Here is a 27,779-nt window from a genome sequence, read left to right as displayed (position 1 = left end):
GTAAATAGTATTTTTTAGCTTTTTTATTATAATTCAAATATCAAAACATACGTACGAAGGACCAGACGACTGTTTTTTCTATTGATACCATCATTCAACTTTCAGTCACAAATAAAATTGTTCGGTGATTACACAACTTATAAAAACAATTTCCTCCTTAATGCGTCTGGAAATGTAAGCTCATAAGTTTTTACGTTCATCCGTTTACCTAAAACCATATCAAGCCTAACATAAGTATAATAATTCCAACTCATATACCATTTACATACAACAGATGTTCTAAGCGTACAGTTAGCACTCCAAATTATAACTTGAAGGAAACGGTATGCGCCAAACCGCACTTTATGGGTATAGGTTTATGATAGAAAATTGCTTGTATGTGATGTAAATTGGCTAACAGGCATGGCTGACAAATGTTCGCGGGGTACGTCCTTTAGTGTGTCGCTTCAGATTAAACACTGCGATCGTATTGAGGTGAACTGATCTGAGGTAGGGGACGGTCACATGTGCGCAGTGCTGAGGGGTACGGATTCGTGGTCGAGTACTCGCAAGAAAAGCAAACATGCAAATAAATTAAAATGTGCTATTTGCAGTGCTCAGGCTGATCTTTCCCAGAAATCGTTTTTGACATAGTAAAATTTTTAATAACGCCATAACCTATCTTTATTTGGTTGTGCATTTAAAGCAATGATAATCACCTATTCAAAGTTCAAACAATACTTTGTGTTAAAAAGCTGTCGCTTACTATATTCTGCTGACATCCTTCAGAAATAAATAAACTTTGAAATAAGCTATATGCGTAAAACGTTAGCAGATCAACATCCGATACTTCAATAACAAAAGCACCTGAAAATCAAAATTTTAAATCTCTCTGAAATCGGAACGTAAATAATAGACAAAAATGTATCGAATCCAGCTTAATACCGGGACCCAGACACATAGATTTTATTTCCTCGGGGACGCAGACGCGATAAACAAGAAAACCAAGCAAAATAAACATAGTCTTTTAATTTTAAATAACACATTGATTTATCATAAAGTATCGGCTTGTCTGAGCGCAGAAATAAATGTTGGTGCCGTTTCGCAATCCATTCACGTAGTTCTTACAAACAAACTCATGAAAAGCAACATTCCTTTAACATTTCGCATCCAAGTCTCCTTTAACCGGTGATAAAACGTACAACGGTCTAACTCAGCAAGCAATCTATACGTTACAAATGTGAGGTATCGTTAAATGCCTGTATGTTGGTGTTTTTGGATAAGTTCCACATACACGGGTGGAATGGACGCTAGAGCCTTTGTAAAATATAAATTCGATGTTCATAGCCTTTTAGGAGATAGCTTTTAAGTAATTAAAGTGTTTTGGAAATTGAAAAAGTTGCTACGTTCAGTAACTTTGAAAAGGGGCAAAGTGAAATATTATTTCGTCAGAATTTGATCTTTGGCAACAAAAACAGGTGTTTTAAAAGTAGACTTAAAGTATCTGATTCAAGAGAATTCAAAAGTTATATTTCTAAATTACGCAGTTGTTTTAGTAACTGTCAAACAATTTCGAGGCTACACAGCGAAAATGAGTTCATGAAATATCGAAGACCTTGGTCTATCTTGTATCAAATCAATATCTGTCTAGTAAATAAATAAAAGTAATACGACCTACTTTGCTAATTTCAAACTTTCTTCTTTCAAAAAAACTAGACGGACCATAGTTTACTTGAATTTAAAAAAATATCAAAACTCTTTTCTGAGCTCGTCTTTATTTCCCCGCCGATGGGTGTCGGAGGGGGGGGGGTACAGGGGAGGGGAGATTGATTATGTGCTCACGCACCGCCAGACAACTGAGGTAATTAAATGTAATGATTACAGGAAAAAATGAGATTATTTTTCCTTTTTGTTGTTAATTGAATCATAATTAAGTTGTGGATGAATTCGAATGGTCTTGGTGTTCGTGTAAATGATTTCTAAATAAATATAAAATTTTGGTATCAACCATCATTTTATAGACGTTATCAAGTACCCAAATGTGATTCCATTTTTTTAAGACAATCTTTTGATTGTTAGTATATTTTTAGGAACTTCGAAAGTTGAAATACTAACAAATTTGATATAAATATACACGCAATGCGCAAATGAACTTACTTGTAGACGAGATAAAAAAACGTTTTACACAAAAATTCTTTGTTTTACGACACACTCAAGACATCAATAAATTGACGGCAATACAAAAGGGGCTCCTTAAAAACAACTCACTACAAACCGCAAAAAGAGAAAAACAAATAAAAAATCCCTTGTTTTTTTCCACACGCTCGCCTTTTAACTCTCGTCCTAAGATCCGATATTATCCCCTTCATCCGCAACCCTTGTTTCCCCACTATTTAAGTGGCAAATAAAAATGTTATCAATCGAGACCAACCGACTGCTAGCCTGTCCGGATTACGTTGGCACTCTGTGGTTACCCTTGCGTAGGTTTTAGAAAACAAAAGAAAAAGTGCAACTGTCATGAAGTAATTTTCACTGTAACACTGGTTTCTTACGACGAAATGACGTAATGTCACACCTTACTGTCTTCGTCGTATCGAAATGTCTTGGTGACTTCGCAGTTCTAAGCATGCATTTGAAGACGCTACGTTCAAGTTCGATAAAAATGCATGCAAAATAGCAATGTAGCTTTTCAACTTTTTTACCAACCCCTGTGAAAACGAAAGACAGAAAACTCTTGAGGACACCTAATTCACACCTACATTCATAATTTTAGTACTGAAATCGCCAACTCGCAGTGAGCTAGATCAAAGCTTAAATCCTGTGCCTAGTATGAGAAGTATTCAATTTTGTAAGAACAAAAACGCACGACCGACTTTATATAAAAATGACTGAGCCAAACTCATGGTATTTTGGATTTAATGACAGCTATTTCGTATTAAATGAAAAAAAAGGTACAAAATCGGTTAATCCAGTATCAAGTTATGAGGTAACAAACATCAAAATACAGAACAATAAAAAACCTCATTTTGAAAGTCGGTTCAAAAATCATTGTGTTCATGGCGTTTAAAGTTTTGTGAGCAAAATAAATCTCATTCATCATAATCTCGAACTTGAATGTTATCATTGCTAAACTCCACAGTAAAGCGACGTTGCCACCTCTCACACTCACTACTTAAATTAACTTAGAACAAACCAAACAACATAAGTAAGAATTTAAGCCCTTGTTTCCCCTATGTTTATCAATCGGGACCAACTGTTGGTGTGTCCGGATTAGCCCGCACTTTGCGGACACCCTACTCTGCTCCGTTTGTTTTTGCTCGTGAACTACACAAAGACAACTGATTAGCATTAGGTCGAGCAACTATAGTATTAGAATATGTTTAAGTTCTGCTTACACGACCTATAGATTTGAAGAATTGTGGTCATTCCAGCCTTTAGGCGCAATCAGAGAAGGCGGGACAGCCTGAATTTAGCGTTATGAAATTGGTATCATGCGCTTTGCAGGAATCAAGTTGAGCAAATGCATCATTTTATTCAGCAGATCGGGGGAAAACTACATGTAAGTGAAAAAGCAGAGTTCTGAAAAGGTACACATTCAAGTTACTCATACATCTGCAAGTATACACATGATACACGTATGAATGAGTGTTGTGTCGTCGGTCTGTTGTTGATTGTACAAAGTAAGTTTATTTAGAGCTAGCCTTTATGGTCTGAGAATGAAAGGAAAACATGGCGTTTGTGCTGCTGCCACTGTCAATACATTATAAGTTTGTTTGGATACAGAATCATAGAATATACTTGTGCTTGTATGAATTTTCACGAGGTTTTTTATTGGTGAATAATAAAATTGTATTGTTTTTTTTTCTATGAGTATTACAGAAAAATCATTGCTTGTAATATGAAATATACTTTATTTCACAAATAATATTGATAGCAGACTACATTCTAATATAATTCTTCTACCTAATTAGCGTTTTGGGTTTACTAACCCGAACAACAAGGAATATAATCGCAACGAAAACTCAAAGAACAATAATATTAAAGGAGAGCTAAAATTACCATCGTCCATAAACCGTATTATTTGCACAAAGAAAAGCGCGCAATTTTCCCGCCTCTCCTCCTGTCACTGCCATTGTCACTCCACACTCATGATATAATTTACTCAAGTAATAGCTATTGTGAGAGGTAATTATTTTGTTCTCGAATTATTCCTAAGTCTGATAAATTCTGGGATATTTTTCGATATTTACCAGAATTCCAATTTTGGCGAAACCACTTTCATACACAGAAGGAACAGGTTTTAAGTACATGGCATCTGCTAAGTCTATAATTTTGGTTTTTGATAGAATACACGGACCTTGGACTTTACTAAGACATATATCCCTATGTAGGCCACAATATTAAAAGCCGTTCCTCACTACAAAAACAACTTAAGCCTTCCTCGGCCTTCATCTGGCAAAAATATTGTTCTAGCAGCCTTTCTCAATTACATATCTGGGTTTGTTAAATATCTATATTACGTTCGCCATATGAGCTTTATTTTGGCTTTCTCTTATTTTGACACTGTTCGGTTCTACAATTTTCAAGGGAATACTCTTTAACTTACTTTTACTTATAACGAATTGTTCAGTCATTTCTTTTCAGTCTTACATCCAACCCCAAAGTGCCGAAAAAAGAGCATTTCCACAAATGACGCAAACAAAGAAGCACGTATCTGTAGGAGGGAGTGGCAGAGATGTCAGTCGCTCCTGACTAATGTATGCTGCCCCCATCCAGAGATACCGCGAATATATGACCGAGCCTCGCTTAATGTACATGTGTGGTGAATTTACGAATTGTGCTGCCCTCTGAGTAGTCGGATCGGTTAAGATGTTGATTATACATAATACGTACCTGTACAGATAACCGCACGCTTCTCATGTGTAAATAGAGTGAGCAGCTGATTGTACAAAAACATTTAGATACCACTTTACTTGTTTGACTAAAAATATTTCTATTCGATGTCACACTTAATACATAGGTATTTTAAATAATTTGTTTGTACATTTGGCACGTAGCACGAAACAACAGTACCTTGAACCATTTCCCCGATCTCAAACCTTTAAATAAATCCATTTGAACGTCCAAAAACCGCAGGGAAGTCGAATTTACAATAAAATTTTATCGTCACGCTTTCGATCACGGTGTAAGATACGGGATTTTTCCGGATCCCCCTGTAAATCTCGTAAAATTAGCTCGCCATTGGATCCGTGCTACCTCGATGTTGGTAGATAATGGCTTCATGTAGCAATAAACAAGAGGGAGAGCAGATAAGTGGAGACGGAAGAAGTGCGGGCTTAATGCCGCGCGTTGATAGTATTTGATTGAGGGCCGAGTGACCGCCGGGTAACTCTAAGGAGCTGGTATTTGTGCATAACCGTTTCATAGATACATATTGTCAGCGATTTTTTGTGGCGACAGCTGGGTTTCGTATAAAGCGAAACTAACTCAAAACTGGTTCTGATCATTTAGATATAAAAAAAAACTACCGTCTTTAAAATTAAAAACTCAATATCATTACTTTTTCTCAGTTGTTATCGAATTAATTTTCTTGGTCGAAAGTGATCCACTGACAACTTTTTTTGAATAATAACTATTTCCACGTACTCCACTAGCGCAGTAGAAAAGTAAATGTTCTACAACTTACCTGAACCAATACTCATTTATTTTAAACCCAGGTCTCCGTTAAACAGGTATAAACCGTTTACGGTTATATCAGCTCTATATAATTCCCAGCTTCTCGAAGTGTAAGACGGTGCGGAAGTTTAAGACCCTTTTCGCGAGACGGACAACTCCAATAAATTGGAGGGCGACTGCGGCAGTGCGGGCCGTTACGTGCCTATATACTGGCTATGGGGTGCATGGGATACGACTACTATAAAATAGTTATACCACCAGACTTTAAGCCGGTGGCTGAATGACCTGAAAACTGTATTTCAAGAAGGATGGGGTTCGTGGTTTCTGAAAGTCTTTTTGAGAAGTGGAAGGGGATTTTGAGGAAAGTCATAGCTATTTTATTTCCTTTCGTCTACAGATAAAGATTTAAGAAACCATAGATGACATTCATGTAGGAAAATAGTAGATTAAATGAGAAAGAGATAATTACTATTTTTGCTCATAAATTACGAGACAGAACCAGTGAGGTCACGATCAGTTACATAGTATTCTTTGCCATGTTTACTCTAGCACTGCATTCTCTGATAACAGAAGCAACCACAAATGTTCTATAAGCACTGCAGTGCATGCTCTCCAAATATTGGCAATTATAAGACACAATCCAATACTGCACCACGTTGCTTACAGTGCAACAACTGGTTTGGGTTTATATTTTCTGCAAATACCTACATGCCCCAGATTAAGTTCACAGAAGCAAAACGACTTCGTTGGAATTTTCGATAAAAATCTGTAAAAAAAAACCTGTCTAGTGCGATGAGATGGGTACAAACAGGCTAAATACAATTTTGAAATGAAAATGTCACCCATCAAATTTGAATCATCGAATGACCTTGAAAACCGTTGCATTGAAAAGAGTAACTTATGGAGTTTCTTGCCGGTTCTTCTCCATAAGAATGACACTTTGGAACCGTGCAACTAGAGTCAGTAATATAACGTTTTAAAAGTGCCTGAGATATTTGAAATAAAAACTTTTTGATTTTCTTTTTGATTGCATAACTTTTATTATTTTCTATTATTTTTTGTGTTAAAGTGGAAAATATAATGAGAGCATAATTATTATAATAGGGCATCGTTGTTACACGTTAGGTAGGAACCCCAAAAACAAGGAAACCCCTTTCTTTTTTAATAGAATTCTAAATTCGACAACTAGACACGATCAAACACCTGCTCATAACACGACAAAAGGTGAAATATTTCAGAAACCTTTCTAGATAGTTCCATTTGAAGCAAAGCTCAATAAATCAGATTCCAAGCACTCAGGAGCGAAACAAAATAGAACCGCAGGCTGTTTTGTGAACACCTTTCGCGCTCAGAATAAGCCCCGCTACTTGTATTTTGTATTCACTGAATGTATGTGCACTTGAGAAGTGGGTAAACATTGTTCTATGTTTGGTATGCAAGTGGGATGTCTAGTGCAAGGCTGTCCAACCGTTTATGGCAGGAGGTACAAGTTTTGTGTCAACCAAGATCGTCTCTGAGTAACCGTATATCGAATGTTGTAATGACAATCTTGGGACAGTAGGCCATATTAAATTTAAAAACATATTTATCACAATATTGCAAGTGTAGTTCAAGTTTTTATTAATTTCCTCTCTGTTGGCTATTGTTTATCTAGCATGGCTCTTTGCTCAGCCATAAACTTTTCAAAAAGCCATTCTTAAGGATCAGTGTTTCTTGCACAAATAGTTATCGTCTTGCAAACACTCCTAAATCATGTCTCCCTCTTGCAACTTCAAGATAAGAAAAAAAAACTCGTGCCAAGATCTTGTGAAGAAAAGTTACATTATTTTTGTTTGTTCCGATTTACCCTAAAGGGGGATGGTAATACAGCATTGATCGAAGATGATCAAGTTTCTTTCTGAACTATTATACTTACCTATATATCCACAATCACAGAATGGTAATGGCGAAGTACAAGATTTTTGTCTTTGCATAACTTCACCGCTGAATTTGATTTATTTTTACCAGTGGGCGAAGAGTAAAAAAGGTTTTAGACAACTGCTTTGCTGAAGATGGCTACTGCGGGTCGTATCTGACCACTAACCCAATAAAAGCCTACCTCATTTTCGTTTCTGCCAACAGTCTATAATATCTGGTCCTGCTCTATATGGCCTATAGGATTTATGGGGGGTGCAAGTGTTGGAGGTCCCTTTTATGACCCCGACGGGCCGCATCGATGGGGTCGTAAAGTTTTGGCATGGTTTAAAGGAGGCTCTGATTTACTGAATGATGGATGTCTGGGAAATAATATATTGGTTTAGAGGGTTATGAATAACAGTACTTTTTATGTGATATAATTGTTTATTTCCCTAACTTTTTTTAAGACATTTATTTTTTTGTTTTTTTGGCAATTAAAATGAAAAGTAAAACATAAACATAGTGTGGAATGTTTTACAACAATTCTTTAAAGTAATTATTAGTGTACAATATTGAGACAACTGCCAATCCGATACACCCCTAAACCGAAAAGGTGCAATTCTCTTGGAGCGGGGGCACCCTTACAATTCGCACAGATGTACCCGTCCATTCTCTACGAACCGTAATCTTCTTATCGGAAAGCCATACATACAATTAAACCTAACACTGGTTAAGCCAGAGCTCTGGTGCTCAACATTTTGCTGGTTTTATTTTATTTTAAACTTTTAAAATACGTGTATTCAAGTTAAAAAAAAATATATGTTTTAAAAATTAATTTATTAAACAAAACATTTGGCCAGATAGCTTTTCAGGAAATAAAGTACCTTTAAAGCTAAACTGTCAGTTAGATCAATATGCTACATTTATCTTCATACATGTATTGTTAAAAATAAGTTTTTACTTTCTAGTCCCATAAATTAGTGAAATAATATAAATTCGTAGCAGCATGAGCCAGTCTCGTATAACGTCTATCATGAAAGTGATACTATATCCGAACGTCATAAAACTTTGAGCATCACTAGCGTCCATTGTCTCCAACATATCCGAACGGTTGCTAAGAAGGTTTTTCAATAAAATATTAACTTGCCCTCGGAGGGACAGAGAGGGCTTGGGAGGGATTAACTGACGTTTATCCCCGCATTGCGAGCGGAGGCGTCGGCTTAACACTGAGACGAGACTTAATTTAAACAATTGTTTGTTTTCACTCTTCAAATACATTGAGATTTTCGCATTGCTGTGTTGTTGGTCATTTCTGTGGTTGCTCGCCTTTTTGGGATTACTATTTCTTTGACAGGCTTTGTATGTTTGAGGTCAACCTAACAAAGACTATGCAAGTGTTTAAATTTTGTTTATCGTCTGCGTTCAATTTTTATTCGGTTCTTTTTCTAACCGTCCCTTTGGCGTTGGGTAATGCGTCCTTTTTCAAATATACCGAATGCCATCATTTTTAAGATACGTAATAGCAAATAGATAAAATAATAAACCTACTAGAAAATTCGAGTGGAATTGAACAAGATTAATTATTTCGAAAAACGAAGTAGAAAATATTAATGATACAAATTAGAGACATTTCAGATCCACTCCTTATTTCCCCTTCCAAACCTTAATCATTAGCTACAACAAAAACAAAGAAAAAAACAAAACCTAAATTCTTTTGAAACGTCACAAAAATGTTGAAAACTTCTGGCGGTGACATCTTCGCAGATAGGCGTGCTAACCCCGCGCGGCGTCGGCGTGAATATACAATGAGACAATGGGACCCGCAGCTTGATAACCCCATTGTTGCTTACCAACAGAGACTTGTTTGTATGGAGAGATTAGATGAGTCTAACGGAAAAATGTTTATTCGAATGTACGAAAGGAAATGGGTTCATTTACGTAAAATTCACCTATTTACGATACATATGTTTGTAGGTACTTGATTCGTCAGCTGTTCTTCGTAGTGCCATCTAGTGGTTCTAGTACTAGAAAGTCAAGGGTCGTGGAGTTGAATCCCGGCACGCAGCATTTTTTTTCGAATTTATGGTGTATTTAGACGTAATTATTATGGGGGGGGGGGGAATGTGAGAAAATGGGAATACCTGAGAATTCTTCAAGAATGTGTTCTAACTATGAAAAGAAGAAGAAGATTGTAGTTTTCAATGGTTGTTGATGGTATAGGTTTCTATAGAAACACATTGAAGACAATTTATTTAAAAAACATCACCTGTCTTGAAGCGGTACCTGCCATTTTTTAAACAAGAGCGATATTCAGCAATTAAGTCGTTACTGTTAAACCTTTCTTTGACATCCTCCGAGTTTCCAATACATTGAAAATCTTTAAAATATTACCTTAAAAATCACGTTAGGACTTGTCGTTCCCAAGTCTGATGAAGCATAGCGGAATTTATCGCAGCATCATGATGCAAAATACTCCCTGATACAAAAAAAAAATTTATACCTTAAAACAAGGGCTATAAGGTTATCTTTTGTATAGTGTTGGGTGTGAATGAACCCCTTCCAATTGAGTGTGAAGTAAAAATGAATCGGGATCTGACACAAGTAGTAACTTTGTAGCGAATGATCAATCATAGGATTGAAAGTGTGACGTCATTCTTTACAACTAGTTACGAAACTGATATTTTTGAAAGTCACTGAAGTAAGGTTTTATGGGTTTGGGGTTATGAAATATTGAAATATCCTGTTAGTCTCGGGAGTAACCATGTTGACTAGCGAAAAAGTTTTTAAGAATATATTATAACATCCAAGACATTCGTTTGACGATAGGGCCAACTTAATTAACTTTAAGATTTTTATTAAAATAGTAGAAAATTCAAATTTATTTATCACTCATGTGTATTTCTCTCGAATCCTTAACTACTTCAATCATCAGCTGTCGCGATACAACAACGCAAACAACAGAAATTGTAATGACAAATATGAATCTGCCTCACGAAAATAATTAAAAAAAAAACAGTAATACTTTGTTCCGATTTCGATCAATTAAGATTCATTCGACACTCATTTGCATTGCAGCGATATAATTTAACCCCGCATCGCAGATTTTGTAACTGAAACAGAATAAAACAAAAGAAATCACTCATCTTTTAGAGTTGACAGAATATTGATTATACCTCATTGGCCTAGCATTTTCTTAACTATATTGGGGTCGGCTACCAATCTAACCGGTTTCAGCTAAGTACCAGTTTTTCACAAGGAGCGACTGCCTATCTGACCTCCGCAACCCAGTTACCTGGGCAACACGGTGCCCCTTGGTTAGACGACTGTCAAAGATGTAGGAACAGCCGGTACCCACAATTTAACGTGCCTTCCGAAACACGGAGGAACTCGTTATGACAAAGATGGCCACTGATCTACGGAGCAACCTCGTCAAGCGTAGCTAAACCTGTGATCGTTTCACTTATGCGGTATAGCTTAGCCACGAGCTCGATTTATTATACCTATGAACATTTATTAAATTTCTCCTACCTCATGATTTTCTAGATTTTCATTACAACGCCTCCACATGGACTACATTAAGTAGAAAAATAGCGCTCCCTGTAAAACTCGTGTAACCATTAAATGCTCACATAAAATATACGGGACCGTACGCCATTTTATTTTTCAGTCGTAAACCGTTTTACTACCACCTTTAGTGCCTGCTTAATAATTTCACATATTATTTGGGCGTACAAATATACCTTTTGTGTAGGTACTAAGTTTGAGATGAATGTTGCAATTTAAAGCTTTGTTGTGAAACTCTTAATTATTGTAATTCAAGTTTATGTGGGATTGTGAAATATATATATTTTTAGTATCAATTACCGTGTGCCTTAAAATGTTTCTTTCTGGTGCTGTCTCTTTGTGCATAAGTATTAGGAAATATAATTACTATATTTTTTCAAAGTGTTTTGTATCGTAATAAGAAATTCTCAAATGTTCTTGCCACTTCACTGTTCTGAAATAGAAACATGTGCAACAGACGTTACAAAGATTTATTATGATGTATCACTACAACTTATTTAATTTGTACCAATCATAGAATATTTTTGTTAAACAAAAGTATTTAAATTTAAATCGTTAAAGATTTAAACTGTATTTAGTAATTATCTTCCTTATTGAAAACCCATTTTCAATGCAGGTGATTGTTTTTTTCTATTCCCAACGCTCTTTTATAACGTTAAGCTCTTGAAATAATAGCAGAAGTAAGTTTAGTGAGTAAAAAGCGATAAAGAGGCGGCGAGCGTGTTGGTGCGCGGTAAAATAGTGGATTTTATTGCCGGCTTGCTCGCTGACGGCTATTTGTCTATTGCATCGGCTCTCCGGCCTGTGGGGTAAGGGATGGACGGGGGTCGAAGTCAGTGATCATCCCTAGTATTGTAAGCTTCCTGATATATGATTTCTTCAGGTGTTATCGTTGTGCAATTGATGTATTGTATGGTAAAGTCGAGAGAATTTTGAGACAGCTGAATGCTGGATCTGAGTCTGGGTGCGATTGCGAAACAAGGTTAGAAAAAGAAGTTTAAAAAAAAGATTGTTATTTATTGAAGTGATTGACAAATCTTATAATATTAAGTAATAGTTTTATACGATACTGGTTGTAAAGTATTTCATGTAGGTAGGCAAAATAATTCAATCACAAATCTGTCTGAAATGTCCTTGCTACCGTGGAGTCAGTTAAAAAGACAATTATTCCTTACTTACAACATTAACTTACACATTAAATTCGCTTTTCGCTCAACACTTGTACCACATGATGTCCAGAGCTAAATGTACCCTGAATATTTACAAAACAGAATGTGGGGATGGGCGTATTTTTCAAAATCAGCGAGTCCACGCGATGACTCTGCTTTGATTGATCTAAAAATATTTAGTTTGATCATCAAATATATCGCCGTTAACAGCCATATCCAGTAAGCACTTAACTAATAAATTGGAGCTGTTAAATTCATTTATTTTTATTGGTATTCGAAGTTTTTATATGCGATTTTTAAAGCGTCGGTTTTATTTTTATATTTGATTAATTAATTGGTTTTATTTTTAAATAGAAAAGGTATTTGCTTTAAGTAAATCTGTTAATCAAATCCAGTATAAAGGTATTGTAGATGTTAAGGTGTTATAACAAAACTGCGCTATCTTTTAGCTAATTAGACGACTCTTGTCGCTGTCCGCCATTTTAAAATTCTTTTGTTTGTTACAGTGGAAATCGCGGTGGGGCGTCGTCACGAAACTATCTCCAGCAGCAGGTAAGGCAACGCTTTTTAATAATCTTGAGTGTATTGCGAATGAATCTATGTACGCAAGGTTGTTACAAAATTGGACGGACTTTAGAGTGTGCTATCTAGAAACAGCAATTGCAATAGAGATAGATTCAGAAGTAGAAAAAGGAGGAAAGTCTTTTCTATTTTGATTTTTATAAATTAACGCATAACGTGATGTGTCTTTCTTTATTTTTTGATAAACTTTATATTATTTATTTTCCGTATGTATTCATTCGCACAAGAATCCTCTTTCATCATCAACGCCATTACAATTCCTCGTCAATAAAAAACCAGGAACAAAAATAACCTACAGTATTTTCTAAGAAATAACTTGACATTTTCTCCAAGACACACTCGCCTGGAGATTAAAAGAAAACAGTAATTAGAGACAAAAAGGTCTTTCGTTTCGAAGCTGCGACAAAGCAAAACGACCTTAGACACTACCGTTACAATATATATAACAATAAAATATTGTGTGAACATATTTTTTCTTAGCCTACATTACTATGATAAATAATTTCGGTCTGGTATAATTAAGCAGACCTCAATAATTGTGAAATAATTCTTTAACCAATATTAGACACTATACCACCATTATTCTATTTCTTCCAACAAATCTTAACTTATATGTGTTATTATAATAGCCTTCATTATAATCTATTCCTACGCCTTATAATCGGACATACATGGACGTTACGACATTAATACAAAATATTTTTATTTGTGCTAGTTATTGTTTGTATCTAAATGAATATATTATCAAAAACAAAGCAGAGAAAGACAAATACAAGAAAATTTGATGACTGTCGTATTAGTTATTATCTATACTTCTATACTAATATATAAAGCTGAAGAGTTTGTTTGTTTGTTTGTTTGTTTGAACGCGCTAATCTCAGGAACTACTGGTCCAAATTGAAAAATTATGTTTGTGTTGAATAGACCATTCATCGAGGAAGGCTTTATTCTATAAACCATCACGCTGCGACTAATAGGAGCGAAGATACAATGGAAAATGTAAAAAAAACAGGGCAGGTATAAATCATAACCACGGGGACGAAGTCGCGGGCAACAGCTAGTTATTAATATTAGTCCTGGTATACTGAGTAGCATACTTTGGGACAAGATGATTTCTCACATTTTTACACTCTTGGTATTACCTAAAAAACTAAGAAAAGCTGTGAAATATAATACGGTCTATTTAAGTAATGTTTAACTTTTAAACTTTGCATGCGACTTTTTTATGAAATACAAGTACCTAAGCAGCACTTAGTTGTCCTTGGCACTACAATATTAATGACCGCGCTGACCGGAGCGTTGTAACGGAACCCGGAGTGCCGTAATTTAAGTTCCGTATTTAAGTAACATTAAGACTTCGTGTTAGGCAGACGGCTGCGATCGAGGGGAGATAACGAGTGCACAGCGCAAGTTATAAGATACAAGCTGGGTTTGGACTTATAGGACAAATGCATTTTTTGCCATTAACCAGATGCCGGTAAAAATTAGTCAGACTCGAGACAAAAAGAGGTCCGTACTGATGAGCGAAAGGAAAAATAAAACCGTTCGATGACAAAGAGACTTGCAGTTCCCCTCAAATATATTAGTCGATAATAAAAACCGTGCTCTACACCAATGATAGCGGCAACAAAAATACGTCATTACGCAAATTACATCTGTCCAGCTATTGAGGTTCATGGGATACAGCTTGGTGACTAGGCTTAAGCAGCATGCACGCTTACAGATAGGCCATATTAAAAGGGTTTGCTTTTACCCTTTGAGTACGAAACTTTTAAAGGCACTTTCTAAATGAAATGCCGCAATGTTGTCTTTATGCCTATAGCTTGAAAAGTAAAAAAGAAATAAAATGATTCCAAAAATCGATAAGAATACTCCTAAATGACAAATGCTACTCTCGCTACAGAGCCTTCAAGTGCGGCACCAGTCACAATCACAAATCGCAGCTCATTTGTAACAAACACCAAACGCGAGCTCAGCCCACAGCGATAGAGAACAATTTTTTCATGAAATATTACCAGTTTCGGTGAAACTCCTGCAGGCAGGGGTTAAAAACATTCGTGCTAATTGTCATTTGTTAGGGTTACCGCTTGATAGATTAAATCAGTTATACTGTGCTTTGTTTTACGTTTACTAACTATTGTAGTGATTGTCGCGTTAATTACTGTTAGAATGGTATTCGACGCGTTATTTATGCGCTATTTAAAGTCCCGTTTCGAGATTTGTCAAGTTGGTGAGAGTTTGAAAAATGTTTTGGTGATTAAAGTTGTTGTTCAGGGGTCTTAATTAAGCAATAATTATAATGGAGTTCCGTGATAGCGGGATTAGTCACTGCATGATACGAACTTGAAGGGAAAGGATAGGCTAGTTTAAGGGTGTTGAATTTTAGGACTTTGAGACAACCAGCAGTTGCGGTCGTTACACCTTTATTACTACAGCATTACTGTGTTTAGGGCTATCTTTCTTGTATTTTCTTTAACCCTGTGCCGAATTCAACCAGAGACGATTGTAATGCCTTAAGACTGGCAACGATAATCAAAACAAAATAGCTTCAATATATTTACAGCCGCTTATAAAGAGTAATGCGAAAACACAACTCCTTTAAATAACACACTTATATTTAAACATAAATGCAGACTAGATAGAGAGTAAGTCTTAAACAAGTCAAGTCTGTTTCCCCTTGACTTGGCTGAGTCACATAAATAACAATCTAATTAAAAAGTCCACCGTGTATTTAACTGTGTGATGTATTGCCTATTCAGTGAGGGCCCCACACGTATGTAGCGCATTCAATTATAGCTAAACATGGCACCTCAATTAGCGCACTTGTAAGCTCATTTTCTGCAACTGTATTTTGCTGTTACCTTATAGTTAATTATGCAGTTCTATAATAACGACTATCATGGTATTTTTTATGCCATTATTTTATTTTTATTCGTCTGTACTCAAAGGGTAAAAGCGGAATCCTGTCTTTCCGTCTGTCACCCGGCTACATCTCAAATCCATGAAAGACATAGATATCTTTGTTGCCGTCAAACCAAAAAAATAATGGCAGTAAACATCGAGGTTAAGCAAGGTGAACCGGCTTTTACTTAACCAACAATTTTGTAAAGCGCTATTACGTTGATTAATTCATTAAACTAGTTGGTATTGTCAGAGTTGTAACAGGAATACAGTAGAAAAACTTTTTTTGGCCACTGTTTCAAAAAAGCTCTATTTTTTCAGGTATCACCTTTGTCTATGTCTTTGAAACCTATATGCCTGTATGCCTACCTATATGCCTGAACCCTATTGCAATGGAATACTTTTAAATTCTTGATATAATCCAAAGTTACTCACAAAAAAATGCAAGAAGCAATTTTCGAAAAGGGTTTTTTAATTTTTAATGAATGTCTAGTCACAAGTTAAAGTAAATTAAGTATTTGATAAACTTTATCTAACCTCTAATATCAGAAGTTAGTTTTGATAAATATATTTTGTTAATTTAGTTATGTTGAGTCACAAACTTGTGGATGAAGGTCAACTTACCATTATTGTATTACCAAGTTGTTTGGTTCAACTCACTTATTCCGTGTAGGAAGTCTGCCAACTGAGAAACTTCCGTCTGAAGGTCAGACATAAACTTATTTGATAATTCAACTGTAATTTTATAGATACTTATTTTTTTATGTTACTTATTATTGTTTTTATAAACAACTTCGTTGTTTCTTGTTTTATAGAAGTAAATAATTAGATTTTATTGTTATAGATTGAGAGAGATATGAGATTGATTTTAGGTTTATTTTAGGATTAATTTATAATTTCAATACCCATCAGTTCAAGTCCTCGTTACTCTGAGGCATAAGAAAAATGTTGATTCATAATCAAATTGATGACCCTTTCGATATTTTGCTGTTAGAGCGGCGACGGATATATCTAATCTCTCAAAACTTAAACTGTCTAACTATCACGGCTTATGAGACCTAAATAAGTGACAGACGGACATACGGATGAAAATACAGAGGAAGGTTAGTAATAGGGATCCGTTTTTATCATTAAAGTAAGGAACCCTAAAAAATAAGATGATTTTTTTGTACGACCCCGCTTATTGCGGTCCGCTGCTAGACAACAAGTTTATAAGATATCTCCCATATTCCACCATAACTTTTAATCACCAGAAAAAGAATCTCCAATCCCCAAAAGAAAATTAATCCTCCAACCCAATATCTTATACTACCTACAGATGTCGCTAATACAATCAACAGTCATCCATATTAATCCAAGACTGTGCCACCCACAATAGGCTCGCACATAAATAACGGGAACAAATTAAAAAGTCTGAACGCGTGTTATTGCACGCCGCATGACGCTAGGGCTGGCACGCATCGGTATCTCATTACCAGTGACAGTGCAATTCATGCTAACTTGTTTATATGTAGTTGATTATTTAAATAGTTTTCCGTCTTTTTAAAGATTAAATTGTATTTATAGTAATAAAATTGTTGGATAATGTGTGAATTTATGTTAATGGATTTTGTAAATGATATTGGAATCTGTTAATTGGGAACAATACTAAGAGTTACTGTACAAAATAGCATATCACTTTCTGATCGTATTTACTGGCACAAATAAATTATAATTTATGTTTTACTGCAGTCTACAATTATTGTGTGTAAGTGCTAAATAAAAAATATTATACTGGTCTACTACTGGCATAACTAAATAAACCTTGTTAATTTTGTCATAATTAAGAAAATGTTTCGCCCACTGAAGTTTGAAGGAACTCAGAATATTCATAATATAATATAAGACCACTAAATATCGAAGTTATAAACCCTATTTGGAAACTTTGGTGGCTGCGCGAAGTTTCGAGTTTCGCTAATAATTATGCGACGGTAAAAGAAAACTTTCAGACATATATTACTTACGCTGCGTCGCCTTTGATGACGTCATAAATAAAATTTCCCCTCCATCGTACTCTTACTATCGGCCCTTGCAGATGTATAGTGTATGCCTCCGGGCGTTGCTTGGGAAATTGTTTTTGATGGGATAAGAAACTGATTATTTAATCTATTTTTCTTTACTAGTTTACTATCGAAGTTGATTTTATTTAAATCATTTAAGCCCATATCTGCTTATTAAATAAACAATAATTTAAAAGATATGTTTGTATGAAAAGAAACATCACATACTTTATAACATATCCAATCAACCCTATAGCCCCCCAACTCCAGCTGAAATATTCACAACTATTTCTCATAATTACTATACAAATGAATATTACAAGCAACTGTGGTAAGCCTTAAAATTATGATACAAACAGACACACAACCCTCCCTTATGTTAGTAGACGCTAGCTACCCTCCGAAGGTCTTAAGGAATTCAAATTACGCATTTTATGAGCGCAAAATCTGTTTAATGTCTGTCCATACGAAGGGGAATTGAGACTACAAACTATTCGAATATAAATATATTTTTTATTTTAGGGGAAGAAGAGACATTTCTTATTAAATTGATTTTAACTTCAAAGTTTATGCGTTATTTTATAAAGAGGTTTATTTATTAAATTACTTGATTCTTTACTGAAATAATTTACTACGTGATAGCAAAATTGTAATTTGGGATAATTTTTTTAGAAAATATTTTTAAAACGTTGAACCGAGGACTTCTTAATGCAATCTTTGTAAAACCCGTTCTGAACTACTAAATTCTATTTTCATCCTACATCCATCCACGAAAACTAACGATGTCTTTAACGAGGAGAAAGAAGACGCTACCACGGAGCCCCGTAAGTGGTTAGAGGCCACAAATTCCCCGAACGAGCAGGCCCCTACCACTATAACTTAAAATCATAATTTTGCATAATGTGTAAGAGGGATAACGCTCTACACTGTGTAGCGCGTTATCTCCCTTACACAATTACAACAGTCTTACTTGAAGAGGTCGTGGTAGCCCCCAGGACGAATAAATTAACTAAATGAGTTATGCAAACTTTGAACCAAACGGTACTACAGCGAGGAATGCAGTTTTTGGACGGAAATTTTAAATAAGCACTTAAAATGATCTATTAGTACAGTTTAAAGTTTTCCTTGATTAGATTTATTCATGTTTAAGTTTTACCAATGAGTTGTATATTAATTTTGATGAATTAAAAACATATTGTCTGTCAACGTTTAAGAAACATCTTTATTAATAAAATTTATTAAGTTTACAGAAAAAACGAGGCTTAAATTACACCAATCAGTGTTTTTGAAAATTTTATCATTTCAGACAAAATATTGAAATATAACGTTACTAATTAGCAATCCATGTCTCTTTAAATTGCTTTTCTTAATCAAATGTATTACCCTTTATCCTAATAGTGGAACTGACATCCCAAGCTTGGCACCGGTTCAGGCTCCTAACACTCAGAGTCACAGAATTTTGGCCGTTTTTCATGTTAATGCCTTGTGGTAATTAGCTTCTTATCCCTTTTTAAGTTACGTGACTAAACTAAGAAGAAGTTTTATCATGGTGAACTATAAAGGTCTTATAACAAAGTCTTGATATCATAAGATATAACGAAAGTTAAGGAGAAAATGACGATTATTAAAAATATATTGTCATGAAACAGATTTCTATTACATCAGTTAAGTAACTCGCGGGACGTGACGAGGGTTGACTGGTGACCATTTACACCTGAAAGGCTTGCGAAAAGTTAGGAAACAGAATAATAAAAAATACAAAAGAAATATGTAATACCATCTAAAACATCAATTATATAATTGATTCTGTTGAATCTATTCCTTATATAAAGTATTACAAACTTTCATAGCAGTTGGTAAATGATGGCTTAATTGAAACAACAACATGACCTTAAAACCGAGTAACCCACGATAACACAAAAATGATTTTTCTATGCCCCAGAGGCCACAATACCTAAACAGCTACATAATGTTAGACAAGTTCTTTAACACAGTTTGCTACAAATGTTTCACGTTTAACTTTATTCCCCTTTTATTATCACTTGCACATTGCTACCTTTTCTAATATACCGGTGCAGCCGTGAGTGCAACAGAGACGGCAACATCATCTCGTTTTACAGGCAATAAATCAGCTAGTGTTGCACGCTGCATAAAAACACATGTTCAACCAGAAGACTTGCATTCGAGGAAATTTCTTAGAAGTGCCATTCCTACCTCAGTATTGCTTACTTCTAAAATATTATCAATTTTTCCAAATAAATTATAAAGTCGTTGAGCAAATGCAATAATTTCTAGAAAATCTGTTTTCATTTAGATCGAGCGTGAAATTTGTAACACATTTGATGTATCGTATAAAAGTCAACTGGAAAAATCGTAGCACATTTAACTTTTGAAGTACACTTCATATTCATAGCAAATGGGACATCATACATCGTAGCAATGAGATATTCGTAGTAAGTTACATATTGATGTCATTAAGAAATATGTAGCAAAACCCCAGTTACTTTGACACTGCTACAAATAGTAGTTCAAAAATACAATGATTACGTACTAGTATTGATCAACTAGAAAAGGACTTTTGTATGATAATAAAGAAATTTGCCTTCTGCTTATACTCTGTACTATGAGAATACTACCTTGGATCGCTTGAAATTGTGTGATTAAAAAAGTACGTGTGTTTTATTATCTCGTGGGGATTCTAGCAATTGGTTGAATTTAATGTTTACTACCACTGAGTACTGTTACGTGCTTCTGTCAATGTCTGGGAATTGTGACAGTTTAGCTTGAATAGTTGATAGCCAGGGCGAGGTACTGCTGCTAAGGACCGTAACTTATATGAAGTGACAAAACGAGTGGCATACTGTTGTATTTTATTTCTCATTTTATTAACATTTTAATACTGTAAAATTCCACTGTGGTAAACGATTACTGAAGTTACAAAGAAATATTTTTTATTCAATCACTCTTATCGTAATAAATACAAACACGAAAAGTAAACAGAATCTTCTTCCGTAAATTCCAACATTTTAAGTATATATTATATAACCCAAAAAAATGTTGTGTACTAAATGTCTCATTTACTTTTAAGACTATACCCAACACACATAAATACCCACATTAGTATGTATGTATTCACATATTACGCAGTACACGTGTATCCTAACAGACTCCTCTCGCTACGACTTCCGGAGACCAGATGGCCAAAACCCAGCTTAAGCTAAACACAGCCCAATAATAATTTTCATTTAGCGTTCCGCATTAAAAATTCTAACAAAACGACCCAAGCGTGGGGCTAATTAAAATTTTACCAAACTGCACTGTATGACCCGTCTTTTAGGAGCACAGAGTAGCAACATCGGTAGGCTAACAGAATTTTTACTTGAGTAAACATTACACTGTTTTTATGAGTTGGTAGATTTGGGTCACTAAAGTTCATACTTTATTTAGTTGTTGAAATGAAACTACTTTTACGGATTTTATCGCGGTTTAATTTTAAATTTTAGTTCCCGACGTTTCGAAACATTTGCAGGTATCATGGTCACGGGCAGACTGAGATGGCGTTCGTCTTGACAGAAGATGTTGCTCGTTCTACCTTCATATTTTAATTAATTATTTGTGGTCCGACCTACGCAGTATGAGCTCACTGTGTCTTGATGTCTTGCAGCGGTGCTCTTGGGTTTGGCCTTGAGTTTATTTATTATTGGATCCCAAGTAGGTGATATCTTCCAGCCATCTTCTCTATTGAAATTAGGGTGTTTTTTAATCTCAATAGCCTCGCGAAACATCCTAGGTAGGAATTTGGATTCTTTAGCGAGGATCTGTGGTTGGTCAAATCTAATATAATGGCTGGAACCTTCAGCATGTTCGGCGACTGCAGACTTCGTTCAGTCTGCCCGTGACCATGATACCTGCAAAGGTTTCGAAACGTCGGGAACTAAAATCTAAAATTAAACCGCGATAAAATCCGTAAAAGTAGTTTCATTTCAATGTCTAACATTCGCGTAAACCTAAGAAACCACTATTTATTTAGTTGATTAAGATTTTCACTTTACTTTTTTTTCTGAAAACTGCAATCTAAACCTTCTTAAGACCTAATTTATCGACTATTTTCAAAGCTAAGCGAATTTTATTTCCAACCTTAAACACAATTGGCTTCTTATTCCTAAAGCAATCACTACTAAAGCATTTATCCAGTACATTTCTATTCCCAACAGAAAAAGCGTCTTATAAATAAGTAACAACTACAAGACGTACCACAGCCAATGCTACACCACCCAATATCTTAGCTTTACAGTGTAATCGAATCGCATCAACTATTCTACGAAGGAAGCAGTTAGTTACAATCGTACTGGCATTTTATTTAACATTATCTCACTTACTTCGCTACACTGTGGCGTGGAATTGGAGTTTATGATTTTATTCTGTGCACCCAGTTTCTCATTTACACAGATGACTTTATACCTCGTTTTACTGAATATTTAAAATGTTTACTTGCGTATATTGAGCACACTGATTTTTTAGGCCCTTTCTCTAAATTTGGAGAGTTGCGTTCGATCCGATATTCAGTTTTAAGTTATTAAATGAACTACTAGATTGCTGGAAACAAAAAAAATAAGCAGACTTAACGAATATAATAATTCTATTTTTTTTGAACTGGTGAATATAAGATCTTCCTATCACCAACCTTAATAACTTCGAATATGCACTGCGGCCATTGCATTCAGGCAGTCAAATTTCCATACATATTTAATTCTACCATAACCATAATAAGAGAAATACCCAACCCTAAAAACTATAATAACAGCTCGTAACTTATAGCGAATCTCGGCCATAAAATGCAGGCGTTTAAATTTGCATAGAGCAAACTTGGTGCAGCGATAGTTCGCGATACGGCCGCTAGAGCGCCACCTTCCAAGAGGGGAAAAGAAAACCATCGCGTGTTAATTTATTGATACCGTCCCTTTGGGAATACGTCTGCGATCTCCACACGTACAAGTTTAAAAATATGGATTATGTGTGAGAAGTTTTGGAAACTCTTTCATGTATTTATAGGTATTGGATTAAATTAAACAGGTCGACTATTTTGGTCTGTTCTTTAAAGTTATTTACTCTGTCCTTTAAAGGTCAAGTGCGAGTTATTTTCAGTAAAAGGACAGACGGTCAGATATGTTCGAATATTAATATAGACACATATTTCAAGTGGAGTTTGAGTTTGAGGAAATTTCGTTTACTTCTTCTTTGTTTTGATTGGTGACCTATTACATTTGTATTGACTAAAGTAATTATCATAATTTACAATTATTTTAACACGGAGCCTTTGACAGAAGTTTCAGACTTGGGTAATGCTCAGGTTGTTAGCCAAAAACTAGCTTGCAGGAGTACGAAACTGCAAGTTGTATGTCTGCTATTGTTACGGAATAGCCCAAGAAGCACAAGTTTTGACTAAGTGGATGTTGGACGATCACGTCCAACGTTCACTTAATCAAAACTTTGTCCGTTGAGGTTAGCATGGTAGTTCTGCTCAAGGGCTACGGGTTCGGTTTCCAGAATATAGGAAATATTTGGAAGACAAGATGTGGTCAATAGTTAGTCTTTAGGTAAGATAGTTTACATGCAACTCAAAATCAATAGTTAACCCAACTTAGCATTTTGAATGTCTAAGTAGTACTAAATACATATTTTGTTAAACAAACATCTATCAGAATATTAGGTTTATCGATTCATATTTTTCGATTAAATTAATATACTTTTGAAGTAAACAATAAAAATTTTCCCCGCCGATAACACGTCACCCCTCCCTGAAAAAGTAATAATTCAGCCAAACAACATTACAAATCCATTTACAATTTGCAGTGAAAACAAATTCCACCTTCAACCGGTGCGGATCTAAATCTTTGTTTTTACCAGTTCGTTCTGGATAGGACTCGATCTATCCGGACCGAACCGGAAAAAACTGGATTTTTTTTCTGGAGCAAATTGGTTTCCCTCAATAAGTTCAAGTCCCCTGACAATGGGAATTATTCTCGTGCCTATCTTGTTATTCCAATTTTGGGGTAATTTATTTTTTTCCACCAAATTATTGAGGCGAGTAATGCTGAGTATTTTATAATCAACTTTGTTGTGTGGGAATGGGTAACGATTGGAGGTTTTACAATGATATTACTTTCTTTCATTGTGGATTTTTTTATCATCACTTGTTTCTACGATGCGGGTTCGAAACGATTGGACTGAATTTGAAACTCGGAAAACTTTGAAATTTAACGTCTTCAGTTTAAAAAATATCTTGATATAATAATGTTCTTTTTTACGATTCACATAATAATTCTGTATTGAAAGATTTTTCTTTAATTCTTTGTATTCATTTTAAAACTAAAAGTTTGAAAACATATAAAGCAAGCACAAAAAAGATAAAATAAAAAAGATGTTTAGTGTAACGAAACCAGGTAACAAGAACCGCAAAATATTAAAAATACGATAGGTAAGTAACTCTACTTAAAAATACCAGCAATTTCACACTACCAAATATTAGAATTCTGGAGGCAAACAGTGGCTGGGTAGCACGCTTATTCTACAGATTATCCCGTAACTGCCTTTATGAAGTAGCGGTGCATACGAAACTGGTTAAATCCGGTTTTAGCTAGCCGAGATATGCAGCAATATTCCCTGAGACTGCGAGCGAGGCTGCGTGCCGTCTTGTATGTCGAGCTAGTCCATTGTGGGCAGAAAAGATTGTAAAATATGTGATGTATGTATGTTGCTGTCGTTGCAGCATTTGCTTATATTAAGAAAGAAGTCCAGTCCCATCTACATCATAAACGATCGATTCACATTTTCTTAAAGTTAAGTATTGTTTTGAATTCTTGGTTAGCTTTTTGCGCGTAAGATGCTGGTGAATTACATACATATTTCGAGAATAGTAAGAGAGAGTAGTAAGTAGTTATATAGAAAATTTCACACATTGGACCGCAAGGCTGTTAAGTCTTAAGAAACTATCGAATTTTGAAAGTTTAAAAAACAGTTGAGGTCTACAATAACTGCTACTACAAGCGAATAAGATCTACAACTACTAAGTTTTGCTTTGTGTTGCTTTATCAACCCATAAAACATAAGTCATTTACTTAGAGTATCAGGTACACCAGGTTCTACGTACATCTACTAGATACCACTGTTTGACCTCGAAAGTCTTCCCTATAGTTGTGCTGGAGAGTTGGAGGTAACCCAGTAAGTATGGCTTCAAGGTGAGAGGCTCGACAGTCGACGAGCCGACTCCGCGAACACTCTCAACGTGCTCAACTCTTGCAACTCGGAAAGTTGCTGCTGATCGGCCCAAAATTCAAAGTAAAGCGATTGACGGTAATATTGTAATAACTAGTAAGGGTATGATGTTATTATTTATATGTTAGTCGGGTAATCCCGAATTGTCGATGTCTTAGAGTTCCGAGTTCCGATTGAGGTGATTTTGGTGCAAAAACTAGTTATGAAATCCCGATGCATTCGCATATTGATTAACACTAAGTCTTTTTGAGGAGGCAAAATTATGTTTTGTTCTAGAAGAAAAACACTTATTGCAATGTCTCGTCTCTTACTTTGCTTTTTGCGATGTTCAATACACTTACACGCTCTTTGACACAGACGTCCGTCCGCTTTCGCCTTTGCCTTGTTCCCATTCCTCGCGACTTCGCGTCAAGGATGCGCACGACCGCACGTACACAAATCCTCTCCAGCACACAAAGGACGGATATCTTAAACTGAGCTACATCTTATCTCTACACTTGCATATATCGCTCTAATCCGGCTTCGCTTAGAATACTTAGAATGTTTTGCAGGCGTTACACAATTTTCCTAAGAGATGGCGCTGTTTCAACAAGTTTTGAATCACGTTTCGAAAGTTTGTCTCGTTCGATAAGTGTAAAAGTTTAAATTTGCGGTTTGGTTTGTAGTTTAGAATAGTTCACTGCCTTCAATTTATTATTTTAGTTTAAAATACATATAACATATCTTGAAATTTCAGTTTTAGTACTAATTTATTTAAGGTACTAGTTAAGGTTTCTCTAGTAAGTAGTAAAAATACATTAAATATGTTTAATGTTTCCTATTTCATAATATTTGGTTCATAAATATAAAGCAAGCCAAACTAGAAAAAGAAATAAAAAGAAACAAAAGCGAAAATATTTCATCGCTGCGAACATCTTTGAAAAACTAGCGAAGTATTCCAACAAATTCTCCCCTAACTTCGGGTTATTGCTGTATAAAACATACATATGTCTTCCCCTGGCTGCACGTGGCGTTATAAAATATTTAAATCGGTGTGGAAACAAGAAATCTCATTAATATCTGAGTGGTGTACAGGTAGATTGTGGAATTGTAGGCCGGTTTCATAGCTTACAATACGAGCTCATTGGGCAGGCCGTGAGAATGTTCCGTCAATTTGAAAGAGAATTTTTTTATGGCCTGAAAAATTGGTGCGAGATTTGGTCGTAAAGACTTTATTCTTCTTAAAGTTTGTTCAGGAAGTTTAAGGACGACCTTGTCGCAAATTACTTGGGTTTTACTGAATATTTAATTTCTCGTAATAAGCGTTCATACTGAACACGGATTCAGATGGGATTTGGACTCATTGGGATTTGGAGATTTTATTAATTTAACTAGGCACATTTAATGAAACTGTAAACTTTAAAATATTTTTAATGTTTCTCTCTTTAAAAGAAACGGGAAATATAATCTATTTTTTTTCATCCCTCAGGACATTACAATTTGTGTTAACTTTACCTCTAAAACGAGTCCGTAATGCTTTTCCCATGCTTAATTCTTTAGAACAATTGAAATCTGATAACAATAGCTTTTCCAAAACCATTCCCTTCCACATACTCTCCAAGTCCCCTCACCTTATGTACTCACCACTGTTTGCTCCCATATAACACCGAAATAAATTCACAGCGTCATTTCCGACGTTACGCTCGATGCAATTTTCTTACGTACATACAGATAATCTCCCCCTACTTTGTCCGTTCGCTCGTAAATTTGTAATTGACGTGACCATATGAGATTTAATATTTGACTTGTATTAAAATTCCTGTGCTAGGGGATGGGTGAGAGAATTGCTTATGCATGACTTGACATAACTTAAGTCTAAGTTACTGTCTTGAAGCTAACTGTGACACTAACTTGGCACTTGACGTTTGTATACGTGTGTGCTTTTAGGTATGTTTAATGCAAGTATTTTATTTTGTATAAACGCATTTATTTTACTGCAGTATGACAAAGGCGTTCTACAATATTTTTAAGTTTTATTGAAAAACTAGCTGTTGCCCGCGACTTTGTCTGCGTGATTTTCAAGATATAAAAAACTATGAAGTTTAATAATAACGGTCATCGCAAAAATGTAATGCAATATTGAAAATGAAACACTTTTTTTTACATTTTAAGCTTGATTTTTTATTTCTAAATTATAATGAATCTTGAGCGGCCCAAAGACTATCAAATGTTTGAATCAAACAGATTTCATCGTTTACGATACTATCCTGGTGTCAAATATTTCACAGCTGTTTTAATGACTTTTTCTTATTTAATCCCAAAAAGAGGGATTTAAAACTTTGACATATCTGCCTGCCTGTCTGTCTGTCTGTGACATCATAGCTTCCGAACGAATTGAACTATTTTATTTTAAACGTGAATTATGTGCGAGTGTTCGTTTAAACATGTTTGACAAATCGAGCCGTTTAAAAATGGGGTGGGGGATGCAAGTAGGAAAAAATAACAGACAAAACTGAAACAAAAATGTTTTACTGTCGAGGGTTTTCCATTTTCCAATTGGGTGTCCACATCTGTTCTTTGGCCCGCCTACCGCGTACTGTAACCAAAGAGGTAAACCAGAACCATATTACTGAGGCCCCGGTGTCCGTTCGTCTGTCTGTTACCTGGCTGTTTCTCAGGAACTGTGATAGCCAGACAGTTGTTATTTTCACACACGATG

The 27,779-nt window shown here is 35.3% G+C and overlaps 1 protein-coding gene across 3 annotated transcripts in view; it reads left to right on the top strand.

Moving 5' to 3' along the window:
* LOC113497726 overlaps positions 1-27,779 on the top strand; it is a 293,242-nt gene that overhangs the window by 85,651 nt on the left and 179,812 nt on the right. For all 3 annotated transcript variants that reach the window (XM_026877423.1, XM_026877422.1, XM_026877421.1), the window contains exon 3: positions 12,791-12,836. In XM_026877423.1, the coding sequence (XP_026733224.1) occupies positions 12,791-12,836 (46 nt within the window). The remainder of the gene's footprint in view (positions 1-12,790; positions 12,837-27,779) is intronic.

Source organism: Trichoplusia ni, chromosome 9 (genome assembly GCF_003590095.1).
Source record: "Trichoplusia ni isolate ovarian cell line Hi5 chromosome 9, tn1, whole genome shotgun sequence".
Taxonomy (NCBI): Eukaryota; Metazoa; Arthropoda; class Insecta; order Lepidoptera; family Noctuidae; genus Trichoplusia; species Trichoplusia ni.
Note: the sequence above shows the minus strand (reverse complement) of the source record. Positions and strands in the feature narration are given on the sequence as shown.